At 40.9% G+C, this 15118-nt stretch overlaps 1 protein-coding gene across 6 annotated transcripts in view; it reads right to left on the bottom strand.

Moving 5' to 3' along the window:
* Positions 1 to 15118, bottom strand: part of PHEX (phosphate regulating endopeptidase homolog X-linked) — a 259988-nt gene that overhangs the window by 78696 nt on the left and 166174 nt on the right. For all 6 annotated transcript variants that reach the window (XM_037821360.1, XM_037821359.1, XM_037821363.1 and 3 more), the window contains one exon: positions 6685 to 6762. In XM_037821360.1, coding sequence (XP_037677288.1) covers positions 6685 to 6762 — 78 coding nt within the window. The remainder of the gene's footprint in view (positions 1 to 6684; positions 6763 to 15118) is intronic.

Here is a 15118-nt window from a genome sequence, read left to right as displayed (position 1 = left end):
ATATGAACTACTGAATACATGCTACGAGCACACGTAAACCCAGAGCAAGCAGGAAAGGAACCCGGAGCTTTCTCCTGGCAGAGAGGTGGTGTGGCTGATGGAAAAAAAAATACATAAATAAAAACAGAGGCTTTTGGAGTCCACTGAGCTCAGAATACTGGAAAAGGGCTGTGTCCCCAGACAAGGGGCACACTGAACCAGGTATCAACTCCGGTTCTTGCCTGGTGAACTGGAGGGCTGGGGACTGGCTCTGAAAAGAGGACTTCATTTTTCCTTTTTTTTTTCCTCTCATTCTAAGTAGCTCATTAGAGAAAGCCTCAGACATTTTAATTTGTCAGCACTGAACCAGGCAAGGGTGGAGTTAAGATAGTCAGAGAGTCAAAGGAAAAACTCAAGTGCAGAAGATAATTCCCTAAAGGGCTTATCTTCCCTAAGAAAAAAAGGGGGGTGGGACCCAGCTCAAGTGGCATCCATACCTCAGAGAACTCAGACCCCAGGGCCTGGGGTTGGGGAACAGAAACAGCTTAACCTTGGCTTCTGACACCCTCAGTCCCTGGCCAGGACAGGGTCCACTGAGAATTAAATACACCGCACCTCTTTATGCCAGTGGGGACCTGTGGGCTGACAAGCACTACCTGCTGGGCAGGATAGGAATTAGCACAGAGTCTAGAGGCCTCACAGGAACATCTGACAACCTGCTGGGTCTCACCCTCAGGGAAACCTGACACTGAATACAGCCTCCTCCTGAGACCTGGGCCCTTCTTGTCTGGGAAAATCTGATTGGCATAATCAAGGAAACCGGATGCCTAGACAACAATAAATTACAAATCACACTAGGAAAAACGAAGATATGGCCCAAAGGAACAAACTTACATGTCAAATGAGATACAAGAGTTGAAACAACTAATTATAGATCTTCAAATAAATATGCTAAATCAATTCAAAAATCAAATCAATGGGTTGAGGGAAGATATGGCAAAACAGATGAAGGATATATAGAAGACATTGGGCAAACATAAGGAATTAACTCAAAAGTTTCAAAAAACAATTGGCAGAACTTATCGGAATGAAAAGCATAAGAGAAGAGATGAAAAACACAATGGAGACATACAATAGCAGATTTGAAGAGGCAGAAGAAATGATTCAGGAACTAGAGGACAGGACATGTGAAATCCTACACACAAAAGAACAGATAGGGAAAAGAATGGAAAAATATAAGCAGAGTCTCAGGGAACTGAAAGACAACATGAATCGCACGAATTTACGTGTCATGGGTGTCCCAGAAGGAGAAAAGAAGGGAAAAGGGGCAGAAAGAATAATGTAGGAAACAATCAGTGAAAATCTCCCACCTCTTATGAAAGACATAAAATTACAGATCCAAGAAGCACAACATACCCCAAACAGAATAGATCCAAGACAATAATCAGATTATCAAATGTCAAAGACAAAGAGAGAATCCTGAATGCAGCAAGAGAAAAATGATCCATCACACACAAAAGAAGCTCGATAATACTATGTGCGGATTTCTCAGTAGAAACCATGGAGGTGAGAAGACAGTGGTATGATATATTTAAGATACTAAAAGAGAAAAACTGCCAACCAAGAATTCTATATCCGGCAAAACTGTCCCTCAAAAATGAGGGAGACTTTAAAATATTTTCAGACAAACAGAAACTGAGAGAGTTTGTGAACAAGAAACCTGCTCTACAATAAATACTAAAGGGAGCACTATAGGCAGATAGGAAAAAGCAGGAGAGAGAGGTTTGGAGAAGAGTGTAGAAATGAAAACTATCAGTAAGGGTGCCATATGGTCTCACTGATATGGACTAACATTGATGAGTGAGATTTGAGAGTTGGGAACACAGGTTTTAAGGAGATAGAAAGAGGTTAAAGATTGGGCATTTGATGCTGAAAGAGTACAGAAGGTTTAACAGGATTGACTGTATAGATCCAGAAATGGAATGGATGACATAATAGTATGTGATGGTAACACCATACTGTAAGTACTCTGAACAAAGACGAGTGTGAGTACAGTTGGAAGAGGAAGGCTAAAGGCACGTATGACACCAGAAGGAAAGACAGAAGATAAAGACTGGGGTTCTATAATTTAGCGAAATCTAGAGTGGTCAGTGATGGTGATTAAATGTACAAATATAAGAATGCTTTTAAATGAGGGAGAACAAATGACTGTCAACATTGCAAGGTGTTGAAAATTGGATGGTATAGGGGAAAAATACAATCAATGCAAACCAGAGTTTATAGTTAATGGTAACATTGCAAGATGCTTCCACTAATTGTAACAAAGGCAATATATCAAAGCTAAATGTCTATAAGAGGGGGATTTAAGGGAGAGGTATGGGATTCTTGGTGGTGGTGGTGTTGTCTGACCTTTTCATTGTATTTATTTTTATTTCTTTTCTATCTTTTCTATTTTATTCTTTATTGTTTTTCTCCTTTTCCTCTTTCTTTGGGGAAGAAATGGAAATGTCCTCATATAGACTGTGGTATGAATGCACAATTATATGATTATACTGGGAATCACTGATTGTTTACTTAGGGTGGATTGTATGGTATGTAAATAAAACTGTTTAAAAAAATAAACAGAAGGAAACAAGTGATGGAGAAAATGTGGAGAGAGGGATGTATCTATTCCCTAGGAAGAGAATGGTGCAGCCCTGCTGAAGGGCAGTATGGTGGTTCCACAGGAAGCTAACTATAAGGTTGCCATATGGTCCTGCAACCCTGTTACTGGGTATATACTTGCGAGAACTGAGAGCAGGGACATGAGTGGACATTGTACATTGGTGTTTATGGCAGCAGAATTCACGATTCACACTGGATGGAGGTGGCCTAAGGGTACATCGACTGATAAATGGAATCTTGAACTGTGGTGTATACATACAATGGAATACTATGCAGTGGCAAGAAGAAATGAAGTTGTGAGGTATGCAACTAGGTAAATGGACCTTGGGGACACTATGTTGAGTGAAATAAGCCAGAATCGAAAAGACAAACGTTATAACGCCTAATACGGACTAACTATAATGTACAAACTCTGAGAATTGAATCTGAGAGCATAGGTTATTATGGGAAGACTTATTGTAAAGGTTCCTAGATTGTAAATTCTTACAGCAGTCGCATCTTTGCATGAGTTGTAACAATTGTCTCTACATTCTGAGATGCTGAGCTGTTTGTGTATAACCTGGTTGGGCCCTGGAACTTCATGTATCTGTGTGACACCTGAGACTCAGAGCCAGAGTTCAGCAGCTATGAATGTCAGCATTACCCCATACAGAAAATGTTAAAGAACCTGAAAAAGAGATCAGACTTCAATGAGAGATATGAATGAAAAGGACTTGATTAGAACTAAGGTAAACCAGGCTAACGGGAAAAGGATGATATTGGCTGTGTTTTAAAACCTCAACATCTGTGTGAGACCAAAGGAAGAGATGTTTATTTGGTGCAAAATCTATATTTTATGTAGCACACTATATAAGTTAACTTGAATGGTCAGTTTATTCATATACCATAATTACATGGAACCTTGAATAGGGGGTGAGATCTGGTTGGTTTGTACAGGTTAGCATGAAACCCCATTACATCCCAGAGCAATTTGGGCAGAGAATAAAAAGTATTTGCAAAGCCCCCTTGAGGGCCTGAGGAAAAACGTGAGAACATTAAACTTCCCCACCTGGGGAATTCCTGATATTCTCGCAAGCATCGGGGACTACCATTGTAGTAGGCCGAGTCCTCATCTTGGGGCTTGCCCTTATGAAGCTTGTTACTGCAAAGGAGAGGCTAAGCCTATTCATAATTGTACCTAAGAGATATCCCCAGAGAACCTCTTTTGTTGCTCAGATGTGGCCTCTCTCACTAATCCAACTCTGCAGGTAAACTCACTGCCCTCCCTGCTATGTGGGACATGAATTCCAGGGGTGTAAATCTCCCTGGCAACGTGGGACATGACTCCTGGGAGTGAGCCTGTACCAAGCTCATGGGATTGAGAAAGCCTTCCTGACCAAAAGGGGGAAGAGAAATGAAACAAAAAAAAGTTTCAGTGGCTGAGAGGTCATTCTGGAGGTTATTCTCATGCATTATATAGATATCCCTTTTTAGTTTTTAGTGTATTAGAATAGCTAGGAGGAAATACCCGAAACTGTTAAACCGCAATCCAGTACCCTTGATTCTAGAAGACTATCATATAACTATGCAGCTTATACGGTGTAACTGTGTGATTGTGAAAACCTTGTGGCTCATACTCCCTTAATCCAGTGTTATGGACAGATGAATAGAAAAAAGGGGGAGAAAGAGTAAATGAATAATGGTGGTGGGGGAATATAAGATGTTTGGGGTGTTCTTTTTTACTTTTATTTTTATTCTTATTTTTATAGTTTTATTTTTTGGAATAATGAAAATGTTCAAAAAATTGATTGTGGTGATGAACGCACAACTATATGATGATACTGTGAACAACTGATTGTACACTTTGGATGACTGTACAGTGTGTGAATATATCTCAATAAAATTGCATTATAAAAAAGTACATCAATCCTCAGACAAAAAGGAAAAAAATGTGTTTATACTACTAAAGAATAGAATAAGATTCTCATAAAGGTAATAAAAATAATTCAAACTTTAAAAAAAAACAATTTGAGGGACCTGGATACTGCATAAGTTAATTCATAAAGCATTTTCAAACCAAACTAACACATTATCATAATTGTGAATTGAGGATGCCATAACTAACACTTATATTGTGCTTTCTGCGTGACGTCTGTTCCAAACACTTTAAATATGTTCACTTATTTAATCTTCACAGCAACCTTATATAAGGAAGGGATAATCATCATTCTCATCTTGCAGATGAAAAATCTGAGGCACAGAGAAATTACATAGCTTATTCCAGGTCACAGAGCTAGTTAAGTGGCAGACTAGAGATTTAAATCCAGGCAGTCTGGTTCCAGGGCCCATGTTGATAACCACTACATCAAACTGCCTCTCAAACCTTCTATTCTGTATCCTTGACTTGGAGTCGTTGCCAATCATACATAATCATCAAGTTCTCCCACTAATGTACTATGTGCCTTGGTGTTGCTCTTCTTAGCAGCAACAGATCTCAAACTATCCACGAAGTAAGAGCTACTATTTACAGGGAACCTACAATGCACCAGGTATTATGCTAGGTGTTTTTACACTTATAAAATCTCATCTAATCTGCCCAGCAATACTAAGATTTGGTCATTATACAGATAACCAAAGGGAAGCTAATTAAACTGAAGGAGCCCATGATCAAATAACCAGTAAGCAGAAGAGGTGGAATACAAGCCCAGGCCCATGACTCCAAAGCCTGTGCTTTTAACTACTTGACCATATGGCCTCCCCTCTTCTCCCTTCCCAGTCGGATTTAGTAAAGCAACTTCTACCAATTCTCCAATCTGCCTCCTCTGTTCCTCCAGCACAGCTGCCTAACAAGGACCCCACAGAACCCCTTCTCTGACTGCAGGCTAATCTTTCTGAACCCATATTTCAGTCCTGGTTCCAACATTCCATGTGGCATTGAGCAAATCACCTAACTTCTTTGAGTCTCTACCTCCTTTTCTGCAAAATGGGGATAACACCACCACTGACCATGGGGATTAAAAGATAATGTAAATGAATGTGTCAAGTGCTTCAGTATCTTTAATTATCATAATAATACTGTGATTTTCAGCATCATCAAAACAGAGTGTAATAAGACAGGCTGTCTGAGCTTTGGGATACTGCAAACCATAGTTATTTTCTTCCGTAGCAACTGGATCAAAACTTTGGAAGGCCATATCTTGGGGCCGAAAGGAGAAATTTTCTAAATAAAGCTTTCTCTCACTTTTGAACTGTCTTAAAAAATTCTGGTGTTCATCTACAAAACTAGGACTGCTTTCAGATATGCAACTTGTAGAAACACAATTTCAGGAAAGCACTACACCTCAGAATCATAGTTATTTAAAGAATTCCAAAAGATCACTTTTTCAAGAAAATCTAGTGAATGGAAGAACGAGGTGGGGGGAGGTGTTGTGATGAAGAAAAACTATTTATAGGAAAGTAAATAACAGTGGCTGTGATTAGAAAAGCCCATAATTATTATACATACTGCAAAATATATGTCCCCAACATTAGAATAAAAAAGAATTATCACTTTTCCTCCATCAGTAACTTACTGCAAATATATAGTACAACTCACAACAAATTAAAGTCATATGTATATGCACTTAATTTGCCAAAACACCCATAAAATTTAATGAAGTTAACTCACAGCAGGCAGATTTATTACTATTCATTTAATATGAATGAAGCAAATAAAGATTGTTTAACAACAAACAGGATGCTTTAGCCATTAGAACATGCCCACTAATTGTAAAACACTCAATTTGCTTAATTCTTTCCTTCATGATCAAATTCAGCCAAATTCAAGCCCTTTTGCTTTATGGTTTCCACTCAGCATTCTTTCTGACACTTCCTTTATTTTGAATCTGCTCTAAATCTTATGATATGCCTGGCATATTCAGGAAAATATGTGGCCAAGGCATGAATCAAAAGTTGGTCCTTTCTGGCACTATCAGGTTTAATTGCTTGGACTTGGATTAGTTGAAAGGCACGAAGCCAGTAAAACCTGCCAGAAAAAAAAAATACAGTAAATTTAACACTTACTGCCTTGAGGTCTTCATTAACATGCGTATCATTCATTATAAACTCAGGATAGCCAACTTTTGCCAAAACAGCTTGTGCCTATAAAAAGGAAAAAGAAAAATGATGTCAGAGTTTCAGAACTTAAATCATTAGAACTGAAAATTCTATTTACTGAATATCTACTATATGCAAGCCTCTGCGGAGGGAAGAAAAAATTAAGTTAGTCCTTGCCCTCAACATACTAAAACTGTAGTGAGAAAAACAACTATATAGTATAAAATAAATAAAACAAAGGTGTTACTAGAAGCAGACAATATTGTTACCAGAGTCCAGAGCAGAGAGGGACTATTACCCAGTAGGGAAAGTGCTTATTGGAGAAGGTGACAAACTGAATCTTAGAGAATGGTTAGGATTTCAACAGGCAATGCTGAAAGAAAGGACATTGTAATAGAGGAAACCACAAGGGCAAAGACTGGGAGATAGGAAACATTTGAGAGACGGCAAGAGGTTTGATGTAGCTGGACTATAAAGCACATGAGGGTGGAGAGTGGAAAATAACACAGGAAAACTGGCTTGGGACCAGATCCCAGAGATTCTTAAATGCCATGCTAAAGAGTCTATTTATTTTACAGATAAGAGAGCTAAATATTTTTAGCAGGGGAATAAAAGGATATGAGTCACACTTTAGAAAGATTATATGTGCAACACTGTGAATGATATATCATAACATTATAACATCCTTTGATAGAAAACCCCTGCGTTGTGCAGCATATAGGGAATGGATAAAGGAAAAAACCACTTTAGGCACATATAAGGAGCTTCCAGAACAGTGATTGGCAAACTAGGGCCCGTGGGCCAAATTCAGCCTGCCACCTGTTTTTGTAAATGACGCTTTATTGGAACACAGCCATGCCTATTCATTTATGGATTGTCTGTGGCTGCTTTTGTGCTACAACAGCAGAGTCGAGTCGTTGCAACAGAGATTCTGGGGCCCACAAAGCCAAAAATATTTACTATCTGGCCCTTTGCAGAAAATGGTTGCTGACCCCATGCTCTGGAGAAACTTCCCAGGTCCACATGAAAATTTCTCTCTCCCCTCCCCAGATTCTAAGTTTCACAAAAAGAACAGAAAAGCTTTATTCAAAGGGTGTGAATCCAGGTGGCACATCCTTTGTCAGGGTCTGCCCAGATCCCCTGGGATCCATTTTATCACTTCTGTGCAGCTGTGTTCTTTTGTTCCTCATGGCTAGCACCTGAGACTCTCTTAGGATGCCTGGGTTATGGCAACTAGAGCTGATTGCCTGCACTCAAAAAGAGCTAGTTCCTGGAGTTTAGCTGCCTTCCACCCTCACCGCAGGCAGGTGTTAGCCAATGACTGGCTGTAAGCAGAGTAGGAAAGTCCAGCTCTTCTGCCCCAATTCAGGACAAATTCTGAGGTATAATTTGCCCTCCAGAGCTCCCTGCAGGACTAGGCTGAATCTGAGACTTACTCGGAAATCACACCCTTGGCTTGCTTCCTACCTTTCCCTGTCGGTGTCTCTTGGGAGCACTTCCTTAATTAATCACTTAAATACTCTTCAGATCTGCCTCCAGGAGACCCAGCATAAGACACCAGACAACCCCAAACACATTGGTTTTATTCCAGCAAAGCAGCAAAGCAAAATCAGTGACCTTTGCACACTGCTCTTGGTAACAATTTTTGCTCCCCTAGTCCCTTTCAATTTTCCTCACTCAAGAAATAAATGGAATAAGATAGTACATTTTCCTTATCTTCCTTGAGATAATTCAAATATTAAATATCAGTGGAAACTTGAAACTCAAGACTCAAGAGAGGATTTTTTACAAGTGCCACAGGATACGGTCATAATGGGTTTTGCTGTTCCACAGACTCGCATATAGCACAGATCAAATTCTGACTCCAAAACCCTGCAAGTTACACACACTAAAAGCCTGATGTGACCCAGATAGCAGGTAACTAGAGGTTACAACTCTTCCCCCAACACTAAACAATACTTCATTTATCTATCTGTAACCTTTATCGGAGACATTCTATTATTTCCTTCATTGCATTTAATTGCTTGCTGTATTTTATCAGCTTACCACAAATCACATGCGTAATTATAGCAAAGAAAGAGCTCTGGATAGTTTCCCCCCAAAATAAAGAAATTGACAGGCTGAGGCATACACAATTGTTTTCTGAACACTGGTCTTTCTGGAGCATGCTGGTGAATTATGCATTATCAAACCTCTCCCTCTGGAAGTCCGCCTGCACTATGGAATTTCACAGCATATATTACCTTCTGCACTGTATATGCAGGGCATCGAATCCTTTTGATTATTTATTTAGCATCACCATGACTTGAAGAAAACCAAAACAGAAATATAAAGAATCCAGATTCACTTCCCAAGGACACATAGAATAAGGGCATAAAACCAGCAGCAGTATTACCAATATCAGAATAGAATGCTCTTTCTTCCCAAAGGTGCTGTGCATGGACTGCTCAATTCAAATTCAAATGCTCCTTCTGCCAGAGAGTCTGCTGTCAATTCCACATTGGCCCGCCCCACCCCACTGTACATTCTTCCCTGAGAAACGAGTAGCACATCTCTCAAAAGCCCTGGGGCGGGGTGGGGGGACCTCCAGGTTAGACTTTGGCAACTAGAAGCACTCATAGGAGATTCGAAAGGCAGAAGGGGAGGAGAGGCCATTTGTTTACTGTTGTTAGCTACAGGCAGGCACCTGCCAGCAGCTTTCATGCATTCTCCTGGGAAAACCCCTTCCTTTGTCGTGCCAGCAGCAAAGATAATTGGCAGCTTCTGCCCTTCACTCCCCAGCCCTACCAATGGTCGCATGCCTTCAATTTCCTGTATTAAACCTCTTCCTGCTTGATATACCTGGAAGGACATCTGTTTTCCTGAATGGGCACCAACTGACATACCCACTTAAGGTAAATAGTGATCCCATCACTTTTTAACTTTTTCAGAATGGGAGAAGTGAAGCACCAAATAGTTTGATGGCTTAAAGGGCAAAGATTTAGGGAGGCAGGCCTGAACTCAATTCCCCAGTGGTTGCAAGTGGGACAAGAAGGAAAGCAATTCCCACTGCAAATACTGAGAACAGTGGTATATAACAGACTGCACATTATATCCTGCAAGAAATATTTCTTAAGCTTCTTGTGAGTGATCAAAAACTCCGGGGTTTTGCATAACCAGTGCATACATTTCCATTCCTCATTCATGCAGACACCTGGAGAGGGGCTGCACTTGACAACTGGATCTCCTTCTGGCAGCCCAGCCCATGTACACGTAGATGGGTCAATGGAGGAGGCCCAAGTGGTTGCTGATCTTCACTTCCTCTCTGACCTTGGATAAAGTACTTAACTTTTCTGAAGCAAACACTGCCTCTTGTCTACCCAATATCCATCCTCCCTTGCCTCTCTTTCTATCAGGACCCCAATTCTGCTCAGGATGACAGTGAACCCAATAAAAAATAGCCTCCTTTGTAGCTAGAGTTGGCTATGGGATGAGATTTTGGCCAATGAACCATAACTAAAAGTCACCGTTGTACTTCCAGGAATCCTCTTTAAAATAGGACAGACTCTGCCGGCATCTGTTTTCTCCCTTTAGACCAGGATTTATCAACCTTGGCACTCTAGACATATTGGGCCAGCTAATTTTTTATTGTGGGAGCTGTCCTGAAGATTGTAGGATGTTTAGCAACATCTTTGGATTCTACCCACTAGATGCCAATAGCAACACACAAGCCCAGTTATGACAACCAAAAATGTCTCCAGATATTGCCTAATGGTCCCTTGGGGGCAAAATCACTCCCACTTGAAAAACACTTCTTTAGTCTTTCCTATTCTTCCTTCCTGGAACACTGATGTAATGCTGGAGGTAATGCAGCCATCTTGTAACCACAAGGCAACAAACATGAGGAAGAAAACCACATGCTAAAGATTACCGAATGGAAAGTTGATGGCATCCGGAGCCCATCATATAAGGCCTGGACTGCCTCTCCTTCCCCTCCATGACATGAGGAACACCCTCGTTTGTTTGAGGCATTATATTTAATGTTTTCCATTAGTTACAGACAAATGCATTCCTAATACACTCTCCTTTTTATCAGATGTGCATAGAGAAAAAAACAGTACCTACTTCACAGGTTGCCTGTAAGAGTTCAGGATGACACTGCATTTAAAACACTTTTCCAGTCCTTGGCCCAGAATACATGATGAATAAATGTTAGTGGTAGACTTTGAAGAGATAGGAGAAAAAGTGGCCTCTGAGAATCTGGAGTAACTGTTGTGTGCCTGTTTAGAGGGTCTTTCAGGAGAGCCCAGGTCAGATTACACCCTTAACCAAATACCTGAACTCCCCTGTAGAACAATGTCACTCTCTTTAGCCACAGGTCCAGTTTCAGGGAGCCACATTTGAAGTAGTGAGAAACACTGTTGAAGCAACCTTGTGATTAATGGGGAGACGGATGTGCCCACAAGATTCCCAGAGCATGATGGGAGATTTCCTGAGCAAAGCCAAATTCTGAGCATGAGCCAGGAGAACCCAATCTATTCACACACCTCAAAAAATCAGAAGAGGGAGCCTCACCCCAATCAAGAATGTGCAGTGAGACGCTTCAGAGCTCCATCCACCCAAAGAATCTTTGAACAACCAGCAAGAACTGACAGAAAATCTTCCTCAAAGCTCCAGAAAACAAAGGACTGCAGTAACAGGGCATGCATCAAATCAAGAAAAAGGCCACCTGAAAACAGTAGGATTTTGAGGTGCCCTGATTGGCCCCTCCCCCACCTATCACCAGCTTGACAAGGAGCTGGCCTATGCTCCCAGTGTGGATCCCTGGTCCCAGTACAGGAGGGAGTGGAGTCACCCTCGTACACATATGGTAGCTCATATGTCTGGCCCAATCTGGCTGGTGGTGGCCTGAGGGACTTGCCGTCCCAGAACTTGCCTTGCGTGTAGAAGGTGATTCACCAAACTCTCCTACAGAACGCTGTGAAAGAGCAGTCAAGTCACAGCTGCCTGGAGATTGCTGGCCGTAGGACATACACCATAGTGCCCGGGACCATAAGGAAATTGTTTCTTAGGAAAGAGGGGACATTTGTATCCATATAAACAGGGGAATTCCTAGGCCATAAGCACATACCCAAGACAAGATGCATGCACAGAAAGGATCAGGAGGCTCCTATGCTTTGGCCTTAAGCTTTTCTCTAAATGTTCTGTATAAGTACCGAAGGCGTGCACTTGCACAGGTCGATCTGCAAAGACTGGAAAAGGTATTTTGTTTTCTCCTTCTTTCTTTCTTTTATTGTTAACTCCTGGAATCCAAGGAAAGTTCTGTCATAACACTAGCTGGACAGAAGCCTAAGGAACAGACATCTCAGAGTCTAAATTCCATTTTAAAATATCAAAATGTCCAGGTTTCAACAAAAGACTACAAAACATACAAAGAAACAGGAAGCGATGGCCCAGGCAAATGAGAATATTAAAGCATTAAAATCCATTAACGAGGAGGACCAGACCTGGGACATACCAAAGACTTTTTTTATTCAATTTTATTGAGATATATCCACCTACCATAGAAAGTGTACAATCGTTTACACTACCATCATATAGTTATGCATTCATTACCACAATCAATTTTTGAACATTTTCATTACTCAAAAAAATAAAAATAAAAATGCAAGTAAAAAAGAACACCCAAAACATCCCACCCCCATCCCCCTATTATTCATTTAATTTTTGACACAGACTTTTTAAAAATTGCCCTACATCGTGGGATTGAGAATATCTTCTTGACCAAAAGGGGGATGCAAAATGAGACGAAATAGTTTCAGTGGCTGAGAGATTTCAAATGGAGTCGAGAGGTCACTCTGGTGGAAGTTCTTATTCACTATATAGATAACACCTCTTAGGTTTTAATGTATTGGAATAGCTAGAAGTAAATACCTGAAACTACCAAACTCCAACCCAGTAGTCTGGACTCCTGAAGACAATTATATAATAATGTAGATTACAAGGGATGACAGTGTGATTGTGAAAACCTTGTGGATCACACTCCCTTTATCTAGTGTAGGGATGGATGAGTAGAAAAATGGGGATAAGAACTAAATGACAAATAGGGTGGGGTGGAGGGGATGGTTTGGGTGTTCTTTTTTTACTTTTATTTTTCATTCTTATTCTGATTCTTTCTGATGTAAGGAAAATGTTCAGAAATAGATTGTGGTGATGAATGCATAACTGTATGATCGTACTGTGAACAGTTGATTGTATACCATGTATGATTGTATGGTATGTGAATATATTTCAATAAAACTGAATTTTTAAAGAAAAGGCCCTAAATATGTTCAAGGAGCTAAAGAAAAACATGGAAAAAGAACTAAAGGAAACCAGGAAAATGACAGATGAACACAAAGAGAATTTCAGTAGACAGATGTAAATTATAAAAAGGAATCTAACAGAGTTGAAGACCACAGTAACAAAAATTAAAAATTTCCTAGAGGGGTTCAACAGCAGATTGGACCTTGCAGAAAAAAGAATCAGTGTACTTGAAGATAAAACAACTGAAATCATCCAGTCTGAGGAGCAGAAGGAAGAAAGAAATAAGAAAAGTGAACAGAGCCTGAGGAACCTGTTGGGGCACCATCTGTGGGAATCCCAGAAAGAGAAGAAAGAGAGAAAGGGGAAGAGAGAATATTTTTAAAAATAATGGCTGAAAACTTCCCAAATGTAATGAAAGACATGAATATACATATCCAAGACGCTCAGTGAACTCCAAACAAGATGAACCCAAATAGACCCACAATGTGCCATGTTACAAATAAACTGTTGAATGCCAAAGAGAAAGACAGAATTCTGAAAGCCACTAGAGAGAAGCAATGTGTCACGTACAAGGGAGCCTCAATAAGATGAAAACCTGATTTCTTATAAGAAATCGTGGAGGCAAGAAGGCAGTGGTATGATATATTTAAAGTGCTTAAAGTAAAAAAATTGCCAACCAAGAATTCTATATTCAGCAAAACTGTCTTTCAAAAATGAGGGAGACTCTCTCTAGCTAAGCCAACTCGGCAGGTGAAATCACTGCCCTCCCCACTACATGAGATCTGACACCCAGGGTTGTAAATCTCCCTGGCAACATGGAATATGACTCCCGGGGAAGATTCTAGACCTGGCATCGTGGGATGGAGAATATCTTCGTGACCAAAAGGAGGATGTGAAATGAAATGAAATAAGTTTCAGTGGCTGAGAGATTCCAAAAGGAGCCAAGAGGTCACTCTGATGGGCACTCTTATGCACAATATAGATAACCCTTTTTAGATTTTATTGAATTGGAATAGCTAGCAGTAAATACCTGAAACTATCAAACTACAACGCAGAACCCTTGAATCTTGAAGACGATTGTATAACAATGTAGCTTATGAGGGGTGACAATGTGATTGGGAAAGCCATGTGGATCACACTCCCCTTTGTCCAGTGTATGGATGGATGAGTAGAAAAATGGGAGCAAAAAAAAAAAAAAACTAAAGGAAGAATGGGGGGGGGCAATTTGGGTGTTCTGTTGTTACTCTCGTTTTTTTTTTAATCTTGCTTTCACTTTTTCTGGTACAAGGAATATGTTAAAAAAAATGGATCAGAGTGATGAATGAACAACTATACGATGGTAATGTGATCAAAGGATTATATACTTTGGATGATTGTATGGTATGTGAATAAATCTTGATTTAAAAAATGAGGGAGGGGGGAGACCTAAGATGGTGGCTAGGTGAGACAGAGCAAAAATCACCTCTGTGGAAAACACTAGATAAAAAACCAGAAAGTGACCCAGAACACCACTTCCAGAGTAGCACCAGCCGGACAAGCTCTGCTAAAGCCACAGGGAACGTGCGTTTGGTGAAACCAGGAGTCTGCATTCTGAAACGAGTGAGTGAGTTGGCTGAGTCCCTTGGCCATGCTGCGGTGTGAGGAAATGGTGGGTTGGTGTTTTTAAAAGAAAAAGAAGCCCGGGAACAGCTGCAGATAAGACGGGAGCGGTCTGGACTAACACCTCAGTGTCTGGGGTGGAGGATACCCCTTCCCACACCCACTGCTGATTGTCTCGGGTCCAGGGGAGCAAAGGGGAGCCAAAAGGAGAGAAAAAAAAAACAAAAAAAAAAAACGCACGACTTGCAGCCATCTCCCCAGCGGGCGGGGCTACTCCTGCCCGGAGCCGAACACACAACACAGAGCCGAGCCAAGAAACCCAGCCTGACAGGGAGTCTTTCCCGCAGCACTGCTCACACGACACAATATCGGCCATGGACGGTGGCCTTGAATATACCCATGGCTGACTGCCCCAGAGCTGGGAGAGCGGAGCTGTGCGGAAAGGGGGAAATTAACGCGTCCCATTCAACCATCTTTGAAGCGGGCTGGGAACGCCCCTACACAGCCCGGCGGCCCA

The sequence above is a fragment of the Choloepus didactylus genome, chromosome X (genome assembly GCF_015220235.1).
Source record: "Choloepus didactylus isolate mChoDid1 chromosome X, mChoDid1.pri, whole genome shotgun sequence".
NCBI classification, from domain to species: domain Eukaryota; kingdom Metazoa; phylum Chordata; class Mammalia; order Pilosa; family Megalonychidae; genus Choloepus; species Choloepus didactylus.
Note: the sequence above shows the minus strand (reverse complement) of the source record. Positions and strands in the feature narration are given on the sequence as shown.